The 23,011-nt window shown below is 34.3% G+C and overlaps 1 protein-coding gene across 1 annotated transcript; it reads left to right on the forward strand.

Annotated features, from left to right (window-relative positions):
* The first annotated feature begins 2,890 nt into the window (after window positions 1–2,890).
* TERB2 (telomere repeat binding bouquet formation protein 2) lies at window positions 2,891–22,430 on the forward strand. The gene is made up of 7 exons (XM_057725267.1): window positions 2,891–2,976; window positions 3,091–3,172; window positions 3,932–4,071; window positions 6,101–6,162; window positions 9,070–9,155; window positions 17,315–17,403; window positions 22,282–22,430. The coding sequence occupies exons 1-7, from the start codon at window positions 2,913–2,915 to the stop codon at window positions 22,422–22,424; spliced, it is 666 nt and encodes a 221-aa protein (XP_057581250.1). The 5' UTR covers window positions 2,891–2,912; the 3' UTR covers window positions 22,425–22,430.
* Window positions 22,431–23,011: the final 581 nt, after the last annotated feature.

The following is a 23,011-nucleotide window of genomic DNA, read 5'->3' on the forward strand; positions in this document are numbered from 1 at the left end:
AATAATATGAACAATCCCTCTACTTAGAACTCAGATTATAATTAAAGGCAGGAATTCTTCTAATGAGTATGAATTATGAAACATCAATATGGGACTTCCCTGCTAGAAATAAACTTTGAATAGTATTCACTAAGAAGCATGGCTGGGGCTATCTTATATACTGTTTTCTCTCAGGCCACAGGAGATAAGGCCAATAGCAACCAAAAAATGAAGTAGAGGATAAAGAAGCCCCAGTCAGTATGTTGGGATTCACTGAGGTGTGAGAACCTCAAAAGGAAAATGCCTTGTAAAATACATACAGAAGAGGGTAATTTATGTAATTATGCAATTCATATGTACAGTTTGGAGAATAATACAAAAAAACAAACACTCAATTCACCATCTAGCTTTGGAAATAGAACACTATCAAAACCTTTGTAGGCCCCTGTGTATCTCTCCCAGCCCTGAGGTAATCACTGTTCTACACTTTGTGTCTTTTTCCTTTTTGCAAATAATTCATAGGTATGTTTTTCCAACAAATGTATTATTTTTTTCCATTCTACATATGTATGTATTCCTAGAAAGTATAGTTTCATTATGTCTGTTCTTTGAACTTCAAATGAATGAAATTATTTCGTTTGTCTTCCTTAGCTTTTTTAAAATTCAAACTTATGCTGTATTCCAATGCATGAAAATTCAACAATTTAAATATCCAAACTACTGTTAATAGGTAAGTAGTTGTTTCTAGTTGTTTTATTTTTTAAATTGCTGCTATCGCTATTGCTATTGCTATTAGCAACAATGTAGCCATAAACACTATTGGATATGTATACTGGTAAATGGGAGCAAGGATTTCTCTAGGTTTATAACTAACAAGCACTGGTACATAGGGTATGCACATTTTCCAGTAAGTGATGCTGAATTGCTGGTCAAATCGATTGTGCCTATTTACACTGCTACAAGCAGAGGGAGTTCCCTTTAATCTATGTCTTTGCCAATTCAGTTTTTATCAGTAAGGTGGGTATACATAATGGTATCTTGTGGTTTTAGTTTGCATTTCCCTAATTATCACTGTAACTGAGCATCTTTTCGTAATTTTATTAAACTTTAAGTTTCCTCTTCTGTGAAATGCCTATACAGATGTTTGCCCATTTTTGCATCAGAGTGTCTCTTATTTATTCATAGGGTTACTTATATGTTCTGGATACCAATCCTTTGTTGGTTATTTGTACTGCAAATATCTTCTCCTATGGCTTAATTTTGTGTTTCATTTAAAAAAAAAAAATCCTCCTCAGAGGTCAGAGAGATATTCTCCTGTGCTTTATTCTACATGTTTTAAAGTTTTGCCTTTTATATTTAAGTGCTTAATTGTTCAATCAACTAGAAAGTAACAAGTATAAATTTGCATGCACCTAGCAACATAATTTCAATATAGATACAGTAATAACTAACAATAAATTAATAAACCTACAAACAACTTAGGAGATTTTAACATGCCTCTCTTAGTAATTGATAAAAGAATCAGACAATATCATTAACAAACCTGATTTAATGAACCTATGTTAGAACACTGTACCAAACATCTGAGAACATCCAACAGCTGCAGGACATTCTTTGTAAACACAGAACACTGACCATATACGTCAGTCAGAAGGAAAATTTCAACAAATTTAAAAGGATTATAATCACACAAACTATATTCTTTGACCTTAATTCATTTAAACCAGACATCGATAACAAGATAACTAAATAATCACATGAATTTGGAAATTTTTAAATATTGTAAATAAGCCAAGGATCAAAAAACTCCTGTTGGAAATCTGAAAATATTCTGAATTGAATGACAATAAAAAATGACATCTGAAAAACTGGCACACAGTTTCAAGGAAATCGATAGTCTTATATGTGCATATCAGAAAAACAACAGATGAAGATCAGTCATCTCTTTCAAGAAATTAGAAAAAGAACTGTAATTTAAAGCCAAAAAAAGTAGAAGGAAATTATAAGCGCAGAAATTAGTGATATACAAAAGAAATACATGAGAGTATCAAAAATGTCAGAAGTTTGTTCTTTGAAAAGTCTAATAAAAACGACAAACTTCTGGCGAGACTAAGAAATAAAAAGGCACAAGCAACAACAGAAATGAAAAAGGAACCATTGCCGCAAAGCCTGCAGACATTACAAAATATTATTTATAAATTCTGTAATTTATAAAAGATTTTATGGTCAACTTTATATCAATATTTTTTAAATTTTAGATTAAATGGACCCAACACCAGAAAAATATAGCTTATCAAAACTGATGTGAGGAAGGGGGGCTGGGGAAGCTATACAGAAAAACATAATTCAAACACTGGTGATATATGACTATACTGAAGAATTGTTACTTTTTAAGCATTTTGTTTGTCTGCCTGTACCGCGTGGCATATGTGATCTTAGTTCCCCCAACAGGGATCTCACCATGCCCCCTGCAGAGGAAACACTAAATGTTAACCACTGCCCCCCCCCCCGCCCCGGAACTCCCTTTTTAAGTGGGATAATGATATTGTGTTATGTTTTTTAAGAAGTCTTCATCTTTTAGAGATTCTAGCTGAACATTTATAGATGAAGTGGTAAAATGAGTTTTGCTTCAAAATAATAACACAGCACAATAACTTTGTTAATACTTACAGTTTAAAACTCACAAGCACGACAGACCCTCCTCCTCCACTGAGTCGGGGAAGCTGAGAGGCCTCTTCACGATCTTGTGAGCTGGTCTGCACCGGCTGGTGGTGACGGGAACCTTCCTTCTCATGCCTGCTCATGCTTTTCCCGCCCATTACTCTGAGAACCAATCATGGAGCTTGGCTTTGGACCCGGGACCAATCAGTGATCTCAGCTCCCGGCCCCCTCCCCCCGCCTCGAGCCGAGCGTGAGGCGTGTGAGGCAGCGCCATGTTTCAAGGGCAGCGGGGTTGGTTCTGCCGCAGCGTCAGCCGCGACCTGAGGCAGTTCTGGGGTAGGAAACTGGGCGGAAAGGGTGGGTGAGGTGGTGAAGGGAGCTCCCGTTCTCCCTCTGGTACCTTGGCCGCAGAGCACTTGCTGGGCTCATCCTGTGCTCTTGCCTCCGCAGTGGCTGAAGGGGGGACCATCAGTGACCCGAAGGCCGCCGACTTCTTGTTCAGCTGCGATGCCTCACACCCAGACACGCTGAGGTACCTGAAGGCCACCTGGCAGTACCTTTTGGGTCATGAGGAGCCAGGAGTTGGAGATAGAAGTTGCAGTGCACTAATAAATATTGATAATAGGAAGATACTGGAAACGAGCAAGATTTCAGTCCAGTCCTAGATACCTTTCTCTTCTCTTTTCTGCCGCAATGGCGTGGCCTCCTACCTAGCCCTCAGATCTTTTCCCGAGTTCCAGTTATGTTTTCCATTTGACTCTCCCACATCTCTGTGGCGTCTTGAAGGACCCTCGTATTCAATATATTTAAACCAAATCTCCTGATTGCCCCTCATACCTGTACCAGCTGCTGTGTTCTTAAACTTAAAACCTTGGTAGTTTCTTTTGGATAATAACCCCAACCCCCATTAATCCATTAATTAATCCAATTAATCCATGACCAAACACCATGGATTGTGCCCTTGTAAATGTTTTTTGTTCTTACTGCCGCTATCTTAGTACACACCCTAAATTACCTCTTGCCCCAATAATCACAGTAACTTTCTGAGAGGTTGTTGGGCCTCCAATCTGTCCGCCTGTGATCCCCCTTCACAATGAGGTCCGATTATGTTTACAAAGCAGCGGTCTGATCACCGTCCTGGCTGCTGCACTTCTCACCCCTTCACGCCCCTCCCCCAGTCTCCTGATTACCTACAGATAATTCGATTTCCGTTCATTTATTCTTTCTTTTGAAATGTTGAATACATTCTTGTTTAATTCATAACCGAAAATATTTCCTTTCTTTCTCCCAGAATATATCAGAGTCTTGATTACATAGAAGATAATGCTACAGTTTTTCACGCCTACTATCTCTCTGCAGTAGCTAACGCTGAAATAAAAAACTCGGTGGCTTTAGGTCATTTCATTCTTCCTCCTGCATGCCTTCAAAAAGGTTAGCAAAGATCTTTCAACTAATCTCTATTAGAGTGCCAAATCCAGCTATGTCACCCAACTTTTCTGATCTTTGTTCTTAGAGATTTTTGTGTTTTGTATCATTTAATATAAATCGAAAATCATGTACTTTGGATCGGATTGCCTTAGGTGTGTATCCTCGCTTTATCATTCATTCACACATTCACCAAGCTTCTACTGTGTGCCATGTTTCAACCAAGGTGCTGGGGATTCAGTGGTGAGTAAGACAGATACAGATCTTGTCCTCACAGTGTTCACTGGCTAGGATTCAACACACTAATTTTGTGACCTCTAGCAATTTCTCCCAAGTTGTTTTGAGGATAAAATGAGATAATATATTAAGTAGTCTGACCTGTGAGTATCTAATAAATGTTCATTGCTAGTTTTGAATCTCACCATTATTCTGGATTTTTTTCCCTTTTTTTTTTTTGGCGCAGGGGCTTAGTTGCTCCACGGCATGGGGGATCCTCCTGGAGCAGGGATTGAACCCATGTCCTCTGCATTGGCAGGCGGACTCCCAACCACTGCGCCACCTAGGAAGCCCTGGATTTTTTTCCCTTATATTTTAAGATTCATTATGATAATAAACCCATATATTTATATTGTTCTTTCCATTATTGAAAGTACTCTCACATTAATTGTTTCAGCAACTCTATGAAATAAAGGGCAAGTGAATAAATTGCTTCTGAGATTAGTTCTTTTAGTTTTCCCTACTTGGAACACCCTTTCTTATCCTATTCTGTTCGAATCCTACCTATCTTTTATAGACTAACTTTATATATCCCATTGTTGTAGGTCTTGCATTATTATCCAATTCTTGATGTGTTTTTTGATGTGTATGTGCCCATCCTCAGAAAGACAGACTGAAAGTAGTACAAATTCCCAGTTATGCAAGTAAATTACTGACTGGATAGGAGAATTGATTTACTCAAAAACTGTGCAAATCTGTGAATACCCACCTGCAGGGAGCTTATATTGTGGAATGACTATCTGATCTAATTTCAAATTATCACTCTTATTAAGTCTTTGAGTTTAGCATCTTACATTAAAATGTATTAAATTTTTAAAAAAATCTGTTTTAGATGAAAACATGCTCCTTTTTAAAAATAAAAAGTATGCATTATTATCTGCTTAGACCAGAATTATCTAGTAAAAGTGTGAGAGGCAAATGTAAGCCACATACTAATTTTAAGTTTTCTGATACCCACATTAAAAATAGGAAAAAGAGATGAAATTAATTTTAAGAAATATTCTATTTAACCTAATGTATCTAAAATATTATCATTTCAATATATAATCAGTATAAAAATTAATGACAAATCTTACTTTTTTTTTTGACACTGAAATCCAGTGTTTGTTTTATACTTATAGCACATCTCAGTTTGGACTAGCCACACATTTCAATATATACCCACATGTAGTATCTAGTCTAGTGGCTGCTGTATTGGACAGCTTAGGTCTAGAGGAATGTTAACTTTTTGTCCTTGAGTGGGCCACTGTGGAAACTTTTAAGATCATTGATTTTAGATGATTTTATAGTCCTTTGACATGCTGAGCATTGTTGAATTCCTGTACTACAATGCCTGCTAGACATGTTGCTCATCCAACCTTCTTTTAACAAACTATTGAATTCTTGAAGCACTCTGCAAATTCAGGAATGTTATGCCTTTTATTTTGCCTGGACAGTTGTCTTCTTTATAATAAATACTTGGCCTGAAGACACTGACATCTGATGAAAATACATATTACAGCAAAAAAAATAGTTTACAATAATGCTTCTCATAATGCATTGGAATCATCTGGAGAGTTTTTTAGAAATGCAGTTTCCCCAGCTTCTCCTCAATGATCTGGTTCAATAGGAATCTGCATTTTAAACAAGTATCTTAGGTACTTTTGATGCAAGTGGAATAATACTGACCTAGAGATTTGAAACCTAAACAAAATTCAGAAAATTCTACAAAGTTACTTTTTTAAAAAGAACAGTATTGGATTTGTTTTTCTTACTACAGAAATAAGAAGAAAAATTGGTAGTTTTATTTGGGAACAGGACCAACATTTTCTGATAGAAAAGGTAAGAGTAAATTAAGGTACTTGATTAGAATCTATAGTTTCAAAAAATTTTGAAAGCAATGTAATCTTAAAAATTCGTATTTGTGACATGTTAGCACCATTGACCCAGAGTAAGAAATTCAAAGGACATGCTTTTATTGAACATTATCTAGTTTGACATTGTTTTTACACTAGTATGTTAGTAAAAAAATAAAATTGAGATTTTTTGTATGAATAAAATTATTCACGTAAAAAACGAAAATTTGCCTCTCTTAGTAATATTAAGGGAGTAGTAGGTACAGAGTATTCACCAGTTCTTTACTGCCAGTGTAGATGCTATTTGATTAATTCCTGTGTTGTACCATTTGTTAAATGTTATAAATAATACCCTTTAATAAATGTGTGCAATACTGGAAGGTTTTTTAGCTTTTGCCGTCCTGCCTCAAATTTGCCGATGCTTTTGACTTACTTCAAAATCTTTATGCAAAGCCAAATTTGGGATAATTTGAGCATCAGAAAAAATAATGGTGGCAATGGATTATAATACATTAAATTTTTAAAAATCCATGATTCCATAGTGATACTCCAAAAGCATAAAGAAAGAAAAAAGGAAGAACAGAGGAATGAAAGGAGGAAGAAAGGTGAAAAGGGAAGAAGGAAGGAAAGCGAGAAGGAAGGAAGGAAAAAGTGGGATAACGGAAAATTTTCCTTACAGAATAAAAGGTAATAAACTTAGAAAGGATGGTAGAATAGAAAATTCGCACTTTACCACCCCCAATAAAATAATTGATTTAGGCAAGGGTCATTAATGGATGTTAAATCATGATCTAAAATGATCAACTCAGATTATTTATTAATTACAACGACAAGCAATGCTTATGCCTTTACAGTGGAGGAATCCGGCAGATGCCACCTTAACCAACTGATCAAATTTAGCATCACCAGTATTGGAACAACCTCTTGTTATGTTCCGCTCAATGTGTTATAATAAAAAATACACAATACAGGAACTTCCCTGGCAGTTCAGTGGTTTAAGACTGGGCGCTTTCACTACTGTGGTCAGGGTTCGATCCCTGGTCAGGGATATAATAAACTGCAAGCCTCGCGGCGCTAAAAAAAAAAAAAAAAAGGTACATAATATTATCTTGTAGTGTTCTTGTTCAAAATTCTGAATCTAAATATAAGTAAATACTCAGATAATTCCAGATTATGGAACATATCACAAAGCAACTAACTAGCTTAGACTCTTTAAAACAATGTCATAAAAAAAACAAAAAAAGCAGGGAAGACTATTCTAGATTGAGACATAACAACCAAATGTGGTGTATGAAACTCGATTGGATTCTGGATTTTTTAATTTAAAAAAGATAAAAAAGAAAATTTGAGAACAGTTGGAAAAATTTAAATATTGACTGTATATTAGGTGATATTGGGTTAATGTTAATTTTCTTAATTGTGATAGTGGTATTATGATAAAAAATGGTTTTTTTTTGTTTTCTTATTTGTTTTTGTTTTTTGGTTTTTTTTTTTTAGAAAATGCATGCTAAAGATTGAGTTAAATGTCATAATATCTGCAAATATTTTCAAATGGTCCAGCAAAAATAAAAAATGAGAGAGAAAGGGCATACAGGCAAAAATGTTAACACTGTGAATCTGGGCAAAAGGTATATAGTACTTATTGTATTTTTTTTTAACTTTTCAGTAAGCTTGAATTTTTTCAAAATAAAAAGAGAGAAAATCTCTATAATATGTCTAAAGCCAAACAATTAATTTATGCATTTTGTATTTCTTTCATTAACTTGTATTTTCTTCCCAAAGTGTCATCATCTGAAAATAATAGCTCTTTTAGTATCTTTACCTATGTTGTACTAAGGATCAAATATCTAATCCTTGACTTGTCAGTGTTTCCAGGGACATGAATGGTGGTAGAATGATTATTACTTGATAATAATTATTGGGTATACCAAAACAGCCTTAAAGATCATTAATTTAATCATTCTGTTTTAGAAATGAGAAAACTGAGGTAAGAAGATAAAGGCCTGACTTAGTTCACATAGCCAGATATTAGCAAAGTGGAACGAAATTTTCTCAGCTCCAACCCAATCCAATGTTTTCTTTTACTAAAAAATTAGTAGCACATGCCTGTATTGACTGTTGACTCTAGAAACTGTATGATTACATGATAAAGGATTTTGTTCTTTCAAATGTTGATATTGAATATTATCCAATTATAATAATGTAACCATGGAATATGTAAGTAGAAAGTACTTCATCGAATGGCAGTAACAAGGGTAAATCTGGAAAGTAATTTGGGGAACATGATTATTGTTTGGAGTGAATTTGTGACCTAAATATGGGAATTTGCTAATGGCATATTAAGTAAATATAATATGTGATAGATACCACTATTTGAGGTCAGTCACTTTCACATAATCTTTTGGAAAAGCTTAATATACCTTTAGTTCTGTTGTAACCCCGTAGCTAAATACTCCACTTTAATTTTGAAGGGGAAAGAGTTTGTTCGGCTTAATTCACGTTTTTGATTTGTAGCTCACAGGAAGCCTAAAAGTTTTCAAGTCAAGGATTTTAAGAAAGTTTAGATTAATAACACTTTTTCTGATTTCCTTATTTTTTTAAACTAAAAAGTAATATGACCACATTAGGGAAAATTTCAAAAAATCAGAAAGAGAATATCAAGCACAGCTTATATTTTTAAAATCCTGGTCTTCTTTCTTTATGTATCTCTAAAAATATATAATTCTGTGTGTGTGTGTACAAAATTTTGTTTTTTCCACCAAACTAGATGGAATGGACGTGAGTGTATGAATATTCTTGTGACTCTTGATATATATTGCCAATTTAATTTTTACTTTGATTGAATCATTGGTGTGCTGATTTTTTTAAATGTGATTTCTTTTGCTCTCCACAGCATGATGAAGTAACATCAAATGAAATCAAGGCCCTTAGGGAAAGCAGTGTGCTAGCAACAGATCACAAAAAAGAATTATCCAAAAGGTACTGAATTTGAATACTTCATTGATATTCAGTTCAATATAGATACCTTTGAACACTGTGTGTTTATCTCATTTAATATTCACAGTCATCTTATGAGATTGATATCATCACCGTTGCCATTTACAGAAAAAGAGATCAAGTATACACAGATTAAGTAATTTGCCCAAAGTCATACAAAACTTTATTAAGTGGGGAGAAGCAGGATTTGAACTGAGTCAGTCTAATTCCAGAACCCATGTATTTAACTATTATGCTAGGCTATCCTTGAAGGAAAGAAAAATTTTATGTGTATTTTGATCACTGTTACATTATTTTTAAAATACGTATTATAATCATAAGAAGGGAACAAACTAAATACTAGCAGTAATTTTATTAAGATTGGAAGTTCTGGGTGATTTTCCCCTTTCCAAACTGTTTGTAATGTGGCTACTTTGGTTTAAGAAATTAAATTATATTTAAAAAGACAAACAAACATGAACTTGCCATTGTGTTAGGGCCAACCTATGAGAAGGCCCCATTGTTCCAGGCTTACTCGTTATCTAGTCCTGATTCCATATTTTCCAGATCAGTGGTTTTCAAGTGTTTCAAGTAATGTAGGGAGCATTAACAACTTGAAAGTCTTGTATTTTGCTACTGAAATAAAAATGATCTTTCTTCAATATAAAGTTTAATGAGTTTAATGTATATAGTTTTTTTAATTTTAAGGTTTTTCCATAATTTTTCCTTATACCTTCTGTACCTCCTGTTTTTCTTTAATTTGAAACAAGTTATTATCTGGCTTAACGCAAAGTTGTGTATTTAATTATTTTAAATTTAGTAAACTATTGCTTTATGGTCCTATGACTTCTAGATAACCTACCACTTAAATTTGAGTATCCATATTCTAGATCTTTGGAATCTCTATGTATAGCACTCCTTTGAACTTGTTATGCTTTTTGAGATAAGAAACTGGTAAGGAGAGGAAGAAAAATAAAAGCCAAGGTGAGACCATGAAGATATTAAGGAATTAGTAGAGGAGAAAATGGTTATCCTAAGTGACCTTGTAAGAGAAGAATGGGAAATAGAAATTAAAAGTAACTCCCAGTGATTCACTTGACTAGGAAAGACATCAGCTATACATATCTGTATACACATATATACATGTATATACATATATATATATATTTTTTGTTTTTCAAGAAATTGTTGTCTTGGGACCTCCCTGGTAGTCCAGTGGTTAAGACTCCATGCTCCCAATGCAGGGGGCCCAGGTTTGACCCCTGGTCAGGGAACTAGATCCTGCATGCCACAACTAAGACCCAGCACAGCCAAAAAAAAATTTTTTTTAATGAGTTTAAAAAAAAAAATTGGGGGCTTCCTAGGTGGCGCAGTGGTTAAGAATCTGCCTGCCAATGCAGGGGACATGGGTTTGATCCCTGCTCCAGGAAGATACCACATGCTGTGGAGCAACTAAGCCTGTGTGCCACAACTGTTGAGCCTGTGCTCTAGAGCCCATGAGCCACAACTATTGAGCCCATTTGCAGCAATTGCTGAAGCCCACGCGCCTAGAGCCCGTGCTCCGCAACAAGAGAAGCCATGGCAATGAGGAGCCCGCACACCACAATGAAGAGTAGCCCCCTCTCGCTGCAACTAGAGAAAGCCCATGTGCAGCAACGAAGACCCAATGCAGCCAATAAATAAATTTTAAAAAAATGGTTGTCCTACAAAATGCAGGAGCATAAGGAAAAAATGACTACCAAAAATATTTTAAACTTGTACATGGAAATAAAAATACCATAAATCAAGATAAAAAAATACACTTGTAAAAGCATTTGACAAAGGCTATTTTCCTTAATGTACAAACAGGGCTTACAAATCTGGGGAAAATATGTCCATTATTTTCCAATAACAACAACAAAAATAGACAAAGGTAGCTGTCTACCTAGAGGCTTTTTCTTTGTGGAACCACCAGAGGGTGCAGTGCGAACATAGAACAAAATACACTTTGAACCTACTCAGGAAGTTTATTTTGTGGCCTGCTACCAGTGATATTGAACACTAAGTGTTGAATTAGTTATTGAACACTTGCCAAAAACAAGATATTTGTGAACTAAGCCATTCACAGTATTTCATTTGATTCTCACAACTTTATCAGATAGTTAAATAGCATTAGTCTCATTTTACAATTGAGGAAACAGTTTCAGAGAGCTAAATACTTCACCCAATATTATTTAAGTAGTGAAGCTGATTGGAAACCAAGTCTAGCTGATCCACAGTCTGAACTGTTAATCACTATGCTGTTTTCCTTTCCCAGTATGTTCCCAAATCTTCTGAAAATGGCATGAATTTTTGCTTATTTTTCTTGTTCTTAATTATTTTATTATAAATATAATGCATGTAATTTGTCAAAATAGAAAATACAAAAAAAGAAAAAATACTAAAAAAGAAAAGAATAAAGAAAATTTAAATTCTAAGCAAACTCACCACTCAGATAACCACCATCAACATTAGTACATTTCTTGGTAGTTTTATACAGATAGACACATTAAGTAGAGTTGATGTCAGACTGCAGATATAGTCTATCTCGACTTTCCATTTAGTATTCTTTGGGCAGTTCCCCATTTTGAAAAACCGTATTTGATATTATGATTTGTAATGGCTGTATACGGCATTTAATCTTGTCTGTCTAACCACCTTCCTTTAAATTTTTTAAAACAATTATTTACAATTTGTTACTCTTGTGGCACCTTCATGAATATCTTTTTAAAACTAAATTTCTCTACTTTTTAGATTTTTTTTTTTTTGGCTGTGCCACGTAGCTTGCAGGATCTTAGTTCCCTGGACCAGGGATAGAACCCAGGCACTTGGCAGTGAAAGTGCAGAGTCCTAACCACTGGACCACCAGGGAATTTCCTAGATAATTTTCTTAATGTAAATTCTCAGATGTGGAATTTACAGTATTAATGAGATATGAATGTTTTTAAAGGCCGTGATGCCTATTGTTAGTTACTTCCCCCAAAAGTACAGATTTAAAACTACCACCAGTGTTGGTCTCACCACACCATCATCAGTATATTGAGTATTAATAAAAGGTCTTGTGTCAATTTAATAGAGAAAAATAGCATCTTATTTTAATTTGCATTTTTCTTTCATTACTAGTAGGTTTGAATCTTTTTGAATTTGTTTATTAGCATTTTACATTTTCTTTCAGTGACTTACTTTTACCCTTTCTCCATTTTCTATTGGGAGCCTTATAGTTTTTCTTATCAACTTGTCTGACATTTTTAGCTATATAATCTATCCTTTTGCCAATTTGTCACGTTGTTTCCTCAGATTGTTGTCTGGCTTATATATTTTAGAGATACATATTTTCAATTTTTATATTGTTAAACTAATCACTTTTCCTTTATTATTTTTTCTATTGCTTTTATGTTCAGAAAAGTCCTTTCCCATTCAGGTATCAGATAGGTTTTTAATTCTGCAGGTATTAATTTTGGTTTATGGTAATAGGTGAAGATAAAAATTTATTTTTGTCTTACAAATAGGAGTTTTCCACCAGTTTTTTAAAGAATAAATCTGTCTCCAACTGATGTGATTTCCTTTGTCATATGTTGTTTTTAATGTATCTGGAGATCTATTTTTATTTTTATTTTATTTTATTAATTTTTATTGGAGTATGGTTGCTTTACAATGTTGTGTTAGCCTCCACTGCACAACAAAATGAATCAGCCATACATATACAGATACCCCCTCCCTTTTGGACTTTCCTCCCATTTAGGTTACCACAGAGAATTAGGTAGAGTTCCCTGTGCTATACAGTATGTTCCCATCAGTTTTCTATTTTATACATAGTATCAATAATGTATATGTGTCAATCCCAGTCTCCCAATTCCTCCCTCCCCCACCTTCCGCCTTGGTATCCATGCATTTGGTCTCTATGTCTATGTCTGTTTCTGCTTTGCAAGTAAAATCATCTATACCATTTTTCTAGATTCCACACATATGCAATTATTATACCGTATTTGTGTTTCTCTTTCTGACTTTACTCTGTATGACACTCTCTAGGACCCTCCACATGGAGATCTGTTTTTAGACCACTTGTTTTACTCCATTAATCTATGGATCTATTTTGATATCAATACAATATTCTAAGTTATATAACTTTATGTATTTTAATACCTGACAAGGCAAGTAAATACTGAACTCATTACTCTCCTTTTAAAAATGTCTCCCTTATCTCTTCATTCCTACTTACTATTTTTCTATTTTTAAATTTTAATTATTTTAATAGGAAATATATTCATATGGTTCAAAATCTAAGGTACACAAAAGGGGAAACTATGAAATATACTAGCTCCTAGATAGCTAGTTTCCCTCCCAGAGGCAACCAATGTTATCAGTTTCTTATATACGCATATACTAGCAAATTTAAATAAATATTCTTTCATTTTTTTCTTCTCTTCACAAATAGTAATATTCTATAAACATTGTTCAGCACCTTTCCTTTTTTCTCTTAATAATTTACCTTGGAGATCATTCCATATTACTACATAAAGAGCTTTTTCATTTTTGTGCTGTGTAGTGTTTTATTGTATGGGTTTACCATAATTTATTTAACTAGTCTCCTGTTACTGGACCTTCAGGTAATTTCTTTTTTTTAAATATTTATTTAGTTATTTACTTATTTTTGGTTGCACTAGGTCTTAGTCGTGGCAGGTGGGCTCCTTAGTTGTGGCTCCCCAGCTCCTTAGTTGTGGCATGTGAACTTTTAGTTGTGGCATGCACGTGGGATCTAGTTCCCTGGCCAGGGATCAAACCCAGGTCCCCTGCATTGGGAGCTCAGAGTCTTATCCACTGCGCCACCAGGGAAGTCCCTTGGGTGATTTCTAATTTGCTGTTAAACAGTACTTCAGTGATTGATCATGTAATGTGATTTTGCATGTGTGTGAGTGTCTGTAGGGTAACTCTTAGAAGAGGAATTGCTAGGTCAAAAGGCATATACATTTTGTATTCTTGATAGGTCTTGTCAAATTGCCCTGCACAGAGGTTAAAGCAGTTTACATTCCTGCTGTTTGTGTACTTAAGTGCCTTTTCCAGGCTAGGGTAACAAGCCATCCAGGTTTGCTTGGGACTGTCCTGGTTTTAGCACTGAAAAGCCCATGTCCTGAGAAACCCCTCAATCTAGGATAAACTGGGATGGTTAGTCACTGTTCTTTCTTCTATACTTTCTCCAACACAGTGTGCTAAAGTATGTTTTGGTATTTCCTAAACTGATAGATATAAAGTGGTGTCTCACTCTAGTTTTTTTTCTGAATTACCATTATTATGAGTGAGGTTGAATGTCTTTTCATATGTTTAAGAATCATTTATAGTTCCTATTCTGTGAATTGTTTGTTCATATCCTTTGCACATTTTTCTATTGACTGAGTTTTATTTTTATTTTTTTTGCAAGAATCCTTTATGTTTAGGAGAATGAATTCTTTGTGAAATAAATTACAGTTATTGGCTTATGTTTGTCTTTTGACTTAAAAAATGTTGGGTTTTGCATGCAGAAAATTTTTTACTATATGTATTCATTCTTATTAATATTTTCTTTAATGGCTTTTTGAGTTCTATGTCATTCTTAGGAAAATCTTCTCTAAGATTACTGTTATTATTATTATTTTGCTATGGTTTCTTCTTAGTGATTTCTTTATTTTTAAATTTAAATCTTTGATACATTTGGAATATATCTTAGTATAAGATGTGAGGTGGCAATCCACCTTCTTCTTCGTTTTTTTTTTCAGATAGTTTACCTATACTCCTGCCTATTGATTGAATAATTCATCTTTTCCCTCACTGTATTGAAATGCCACCTTTATCCTAGGTTAAATCCCCATAAGTATTTGGGTCTATTTCTGGACTTTATATTTGTCACGCAGCAGTGCCACTGTTTTAATTGTTTGTAATGTGATTTAACATCTAGAGCTAGTTCCTCCTCCTTACTCTTTTCCAAATTTTCTTAGTTAACTATTCTTCCTGGCTTATTTTTCCATCTGAATTTTGAAACTAGCTTGTTCATGTTAAAACAAAAATTCCTGTTATTTTTAATGACATTACAAAAAAATATAGATTAATTTAGGGAGACTATGATGCTGAATCTTCCTGTCTGAGAAAATGGTATTTTTTTCCTTACTTGTTCAAGTTTTGTTTTGTGGCCCTTAAAAAACATTTTCATATTTTCTTCATATAAATCTTATACTTCTAAGATTATTCCTAGGTATTTTCTTCATTCTATTGTAAATTTGTTCTTGCCTCCTATTAGATATTCTAACATGTGATTGTTCCTGTGAATTTTAGAATTACTTTGTTCTTAAACACTAAAATCCCTTTGGGATTTTATTGAGAATTGTATTAAACTTAAAGTTGAGAAGAATTGATGTCTTTATAATCTTCAGTATTATTATCTAAGACAACTTTTTTGTTTTTCTTTATTTTTCTTTTCTATATATCAGTAAAGTTTCCTGATTTTTCTACAGATAGAATCAGAAACTGCTTATTATGTTATTCCTAGATTTTTATGAATTTTGTTGCTATTGTGGATTGGATCATTATTTCCTTCATTAGTTTCTGCTGATATAGAAAAGTTATTTGTTTGGGGGTATTTGTCTTATATTTACCCACTTGGAATCTTTAAGATTCTGAAAATATTTCAGTTGATTCTCTTGGCTTTTCAGGGTACACATTTATGTCACTTGTTAATAATGAAAGTATTTCTTCTTCCTTTTCACTATATAACTCTTCCTTTTCTTTCTCTCCCCTCCCCCATCTCTTTTTGCTTGGCCACAAATTTTAGAGCCATGATAAATAATGACACTGATAACAGGTATGCTTGTTTAGTCCCTGAGTTTTCTGGGAACGTTGTTTTGCTTTGTTTGTAGGATCTCATCCTAACTGAGCTATGGTTTCTTTTAGAAGAGTTTAGATGAACTCTTTTTTTTTTTTTTTTTTTTTGTCTGCATTGGGTCTTTGTTGCTTCACATGGGCTTTCTCTAGTTATAGTGAATGGGGGCTACTCTTTGTTGTGGTGTGTGGGCTTCTCATTGTGGTGGCTTCTCTTGTTGTGGAGCATGGGCTCTAGGCGCATGTGCCTCAGTAATTGCGGCACACAGGCTCAGTAGTTGTGGCATGCAGGCCCTAGAGCACACAGGCTTCAGTAGTTGCAGTGGGTGGGCTTCAGTAGTTGCAGTGGGTGGGCTCAGTAGTTGTGGCTCTTGGGCTCTAGAGCGCAGGCTCAATAGTTGTGGCACCTGGGCTTAGCTGTTCTGCAGCATGTGGGATCTTCCTAGACCAGGGATCAAATCCATGTCCCCTGCATTGGCAGGAGGATTCTTAACCACTGTGCCACCAGGGAAGTCCAAGATGAGCTCTAACTTTTAAACAAATTGAAAATAAAGCCTTTGTCATCACTCAGTGTAATTTTAGATTTTTTAAGAAAATAAATTTAAGAATGACTCCAATTTTTTATTTTATTTTTTCATACAGTTGTAATATCTGCGGATTGTATGTATTCTAAAAATAGTAAACATTGTTATTTGGCAGTTAGAAAATAGGATATTTTAGTTGAAAACTGCTTAGCTCTTTAAAAATTAGAATATAATTAATTATACTATGCAACCACATTCCGAATAATTTAACTTTTTTTCTTTTTAATTCAGAAGTCACTTAGAAGTCATGATTTTCCCAGACATCATTTTTTATTTAATTTAAAGTGTGGAAGTACTAATTGAGTTCCAATTATTTGAACACTGAATAATAATAAATGCTGTGGTTATTTAAAATGGAGCCTTTTCTTTTAACGTATTTAAGATTACATATGTGTATATGTATTTTATCTAATTATAAAAGTATTATTGCACTATTATGCTTTCAAGAATATTGAGAAAAAGACCCAGGTCTCTATTTACTCAATAAATATTTGTTTTGTGAAGCAGACAAGAAAACCAAATATATTTATATGGGCCCTTGTATTACTTAGAAGCATGAAAGAAGTTCATAGTTAACGTTTTCATCCAATAAAAATACTGAAGTCTGATCACAGAGCAATTAGATTGCTATATATATTGCCTGGAAACATTTCTCATTTGTAAGACAAGTCCAAAAAAATACAAATATGACTTTCTATATGTTTCATTTTATAGCACAGAAAAGCATTTTATAAGGACTCCAGTTGTAGAAAAGCAGATGTACTTCCCTCTTCAGAATTATCCAGTGAACAACATGGTAACAGGTAATTTAAAATAAAATTTAGAGTCAACCCAAGTAGGGAAGAAACACGGGAATATTTTGTACAAAGTAAAGCCCTCTATATTGTACATGCTAATAGGAGACATCATTCACATGTTAAATAAATTAATCTGCAGAACTAACCCAAAGATAGGCCCCATATTTTCTGTGTTAAAATGGTGGTCTATAGATGAGGTGAAAACATGTCCCTGTTAACGAAAGTCTCAGTTTATGCAAGTTGTCCTGGCTTTAGCTTTTACTCTTAAGTGTCCCAATTTGGAAGATTAATTGCATGGACAACTCTGATTATAGTTTCCTTTGAGAATCTGATGAAACATAGGTCCCTTTCCCGAAGCATACACACGCACAAACTTAACACACAAACTTTATATGTAATTTAAAGAGGCTCACATATGCCCAAAAGCTGTTTCATGGATCACCCAGGTGTCAATGGACTCCATATTTGGGTTTCCTAGTGCCCGAGGTAAAGAGAAGACAGCTCACTGAGGCTGACATTGAGAGGGTGCAAACAAGGGAACTAATTGAAAATTGAACATTAGGGTTTGGATAGTGCTAACTGAAGTGAGATGAGGAAATAATATTTGGATAATTTGATCTGGGTAGTATTCAGTAGGGTCATTGATAATTTAAAAAATAGAGGTTTTTAAAAAGTTGTTTTTAAAACTGCAATTAAAAAGTATAAGCTTTTTGATATTTCATTATAAAATTATTTATCATTTTCTCTTTATTTAGCAGTGTCAAAACTACCTCTTGCAACAGTTCACAAATTCCTAAATGTTTTCTCTCATGTTACTATTCCTTCTAAACAATTTGTCTAGCCATTTGTTTTATTATTTTTTTTTCTTCTGTTCATTTGAGTAATATAAAATAGCCTTCAGAAACGCACTTCAAAAAGAGCTTTTAATGTATAGTTTGGGGCTGAGTGTTGAAGACATCAAAGAAAACTTCTATCCAACTGTGATAGTAGAAAAGTCAGTTTTGGACTCTTAGGAGCAGTTATTGACTGCAAAGGGCAATCCACTAGGTAGAAGTACAGTTGACCCTTAGAAAATATGGGTTTGCACTGCGAGGGTCCACTTATATGAGGATTTTTTTCAATAATAAATGCTACAGTTCTATATAATCTGCAGTTGTTGAATTTGTAAATGTAGAACCATGGATAACGAGGAACCTTGAATCCCCAGGGCTAGCTATACATTATAAATGGATTTTCGACTGTGGGAAGGGTTGGCACCCTTAACCTCCGCATTACTGGAGAGTCAACTGTACTTAAGAACTAAGATTGGGAGTAGCTGATTGCTGCCTAGATTATCCCTAAACCTAAATATTCAGATAAAGTGTAGGTAACTTAAACCATGGTTGTGGTATAGTGCTGGTATTGATTTTGTGTCGGGCAACTCCATCACCAGGTACTAAATGTCTTTTGTTCATTTGGACTTAACCAAGTGTTTGACAACATACTATAAAAATAAATGATAAATATTAAAATCAGCCATACAGTAATGACAGATGCTTAGATTTGGACAAGTAACAATGCTGCTGTATGTTTCATTGCCATCTGACTGTTCAAAAAGAAATAACAGTTAATAAAAACAAACTAAAAAAGAACTATAGAAATACCATTAGTTAGAATCTTTACAGTAGAATTTTAACCTGCGATAAGCTGGTATTGATTTTATTGGTGGAAGTAAAATTTTCTGATTTTTTTAATTTGTGCAATTGAATAATTATTTCCTTTCTTTATATTTCTACATTAAATTTTTAAATAGCACTTTATTGGGAGAAACCTTCATTTTTAAAAAGATAATTCAGGGACTTCCCTGGTGGTCCAGTAGCTAAGACTCCATGCCCCTTAAAACTCCATGTTTCCATTTCAGGGGGCAATCCCTGGTTGGGGAACTAAGATCCTGCATGCTGCATGGCATGGGCAAAAAAAAAAAAAGATATTTATTTGTCTTTAATTTTGATGTGAAGTGACAGTCCTTCCTTTTTTTTTCTTTTTTATCATGCCCATCTGCTTGTACAGGAAGAAATAACTTCTTGTTGGGAAAATCAGCTTGTGTTAATTGAAAATGTAGTGAGTGAGAGTTCTAAATTAGGCAGTGGTATCAACTTTTGTGACTATAACTTGACTGTCTCTTACTCAAAACGTATTGAGTTCAACTCAGTGAATGTTAACTCTCTTAAAATAAAACTAATTGTATGTTTGGTTTTAGAAAATACGGGTTGGAGCTATACCATAGAACAGGGTTTCTCAGTCCTGGAACTATTGGCATTTTAGGGCAGGTAATTCTCTGTTGGAGAGGGGGACTCTGGCCAGTGCCCACTAGATGCCAGTAGCATCCCATCCAGACCCACCCCCCCCCCCCCAGCTGTCTTGGCCCCCAAGTTGTGACAACCAAAAATATGTACCAATATTACCAATGTCCCATAAGATATCAAGTGAATTTTTTTTGTCTGTTTTTTGTTTTTGACTGGAATTAAATCCTCTAGGTCTGGTATCACTGGTTATCACCCATGATAAAAAGTTCTGATTAACAGCTACATGTGTGATTAATAAAAGGAAAAAAATTGCTAATAATGATAAATATTTTGCAGACAAAATTTTTAAACCAAAAAGTTCTGATAATTAAAAGTTTGGGGACTTATAATAGATACTGTATTAGTTATCTATTGCTGTGTAACAAATTGCTCCAAAACTTAACAGCTTAAAACAATGAACACATTATTTCACAGTTTCTGAGGGCCAGGAATCCAGGAGCATCTTAGTTGGTTACTTCTGTCTCATAATCTCTAATAAGGTTGCAGTCACTTTGTTAGACAGGCTGCAGTTATTTCAAGGGACAGCTGGGACTGGAAAATCCATTTCAAAGCTCATGCATATGGTTGTTGGCAAGCCTTGGGTTCTTGCTGGGTTTTGGCAAAAGTGTTAGACTCCTCACCAAGTGGACTTTTTGATAAGTGCTGTTCACAGCATAGTAGCTTGCTTTCTTCGGAGTGAGAAATGCAAGTGGGAGAAAGAGTGTCCCCAGGACAGAAGCCACTGGCTTTTTTATATCCTATTCTCAGAAGTGACATATCATTACTTCTGTCAAGTGCTGTTTGTTGGTCATATAGACCAATCCAAGTACAAAGTGGGAGGAGACTACACAAATTCATGAATACCAGGATGTAGGGATCATTCAGAGCCATCTGAGGTGGGGGCTGGCTACCACAGACTCATATGGAATTGTCCACCAAGAATGCCTTTCCCAGGAACTCTCTTTTCTTCTTCTCAATTCATTTGGGTTACATTTTCTAAAACATGAGCTAGTTCCTACCCACAACAGTTGCTTTGGGAGTGAATACCTGATTTGAGCTGGGCCAATCACAGTTCTTTGTCTGGATTTCTAGACATGGAAAGCAGCAAGTCATGTCATTCTTATTCAGTGACCATAGCTCTAAGATATAAAACTTGAGAACTATCAGTGGCCATGTTTTCTACCATGTCAGGAAAGTGAGCTGTGTCAAGAGAGGAAAATGAAACTAACATGTAGAGGAAAAAACTGAAGATCAGTGAGATGGCCATGAGAGCTGGTTCAGGTTATTTCTGAGGCCCAGCAATATGTTTGCCTTCCTTATAGTTTGGTTGATATGGCAGCGTCCTTCCAGTAGACTCCCCGTTTGTTTAAGCTAATTTAAATTGGGTGTATGTCAACTTCAGCCTAAGTCCTAAATACTTCAAAACGGCTACAATAATCCATTTTTATGCATAAATGTCCTATCCTTTAACTTACAGGAATATTTTTATTAATATAGTAATTATTTTAAAAACTTCTATCCTCACATATAACTTTAAAAATTCACACAGTGTATATGTGCAATTAAACATTAATATTTTTATGTGCTAGTTTATTTTACACAGAAATCTAGCCATTAGTCAAAGACCATGAATAATATGGAGTATAGTAATAGTGCTTTAAAAGATTTTCTGAGTAAATGGCAGTGATTAAAATATATTTAAAAATACTCGTCAATTTTATGTAGTTGGCTTCATAGTTAATTTATTAACTATGAATTTATTATCTATTATTATAAACAATCAAACTGTATAGATAGCCTTGTTATGATGGTAGTGGTCTAAATTCAATCATCCCTGAGCTCTACCAGAATTTTTTTTATACAGTGTTTACTTTTATATCAGGTTTCAACTTTAGTATAAACCACAAACACATATTACACATAAAACATTATCACTCAGCTAAGCAGCTGCTATCAAGGTAATATTTCTTAAAGTCATTGAATGCTTAAGCTCTCCCCATTCTAGCTTTTCTTTTTGATTCTCATCTCTTTCAGATTATTCACATTAGAATTATGCACACCTGTAACCTTTGTTGACCAAGCAGTGATAACACTTTTCCTGTTAATTTTTTATTAAAGACTGTTATCTCAGTGTTAGCAGTGCAGGAAAGTGTCGCTTGTTCTTTTAGGGAAGATGAGCTAGCTGTTTGTGCTGTTAGTAGCTAGTTGGATAGGTAGTTCTAAGTGATTACATTCTAAGCCAAACAAATGTCCCAGTTATTTTGGTCTAGGTACTTTTATGTTTCATCCCCAGCGTGCACATCACACCCTCTGTAGTCAAAGTAGCAAATCAGGTATTTGTGTTTTAAAAGGAGGTAAAAGGCTGGGGATAGAGGTGAAAGGGGAAGCAGGGTGTTTGCTGATAATTATCAAGTTTCATGGAGAATCATCTCACTGGTATTTCTTCTTTTTACTTCTTTTCTAAAAAAGTTTTTTGGAAATCTTAACTCTAACAAATCAAAGACATTGAAAAGCAGATAATATGATAGAATTTCCTATATATATATTTTTTATTCTGTAGGTTATATATCAATTGATGCCATGAAGAAATTTCTTGGGGAGCTACATGACTTCATTCCTGGAAGTTCAGGTTATTTGGCATACCATGTTCAGAATGAAATTAACATGCCTGCTATAAAAAACAAATTGAAGAGGAAATATTAAGTTAAATATTGTCCTTCTATCTGGGCATTTGTTTTCTGTAAAATATTACCAAAGATGTGCATAATTTTAAATTCTTCTCTTTGGGATAAGGGAATGGGGAAATGGGGAAGAAAGAATTCTTTCTTCCTCAAAATGTATCTTTAGGAAATTCAGAATCACTTTGGCCCTGTGTTTTGACATTTGGGCTGGGCTTTTCCCCAGCTCATAAGGTTATGTCCACAAATTCTGAGTGCACAGTTGTTATGGAATAGTTGTCAATGAAACATACTTCATAAGAAGTCTTAATCTCTCTCTCTGTCAGATATTCTTTTGACTTTAATATTCTATTAATTACGTATATTTTTTCTAGGTTTAATGTTGTGAATGCTAAGTTTTATGATTCTGGTCATCTTATTTTGATTAAAAAATTAGAATGTGGTAGTTGTGTTTTGAATTACTGTTTCTGACTTGAAAAATATGTAAAAAAATAAAAGTAAAACATTTTAATAATTCAGACCTCATGTATGGACAGTTTTAGATAATAAATGTATCAGAAGTGATTTAATGTAAACAAGTGTTATGTCTTCTGAAATGAACCCACATAGAAT

The sequence above is a fragment of the Hippopotamus amphibius genome, chromosome 2, assembly GCF_030028045.1.
Source record: "Hippopotamus amphibius kiboko isolate mHipAmp2 chromosome 2, mHipAmp2.hap2, whole genome shotgun sequence".
NCBI lineage: Eukaryota > Metazoa > Chordata > Mammalia > Artiodactyla > Hippopotamidae > Hippopotamus > Hippopotamus amphibius.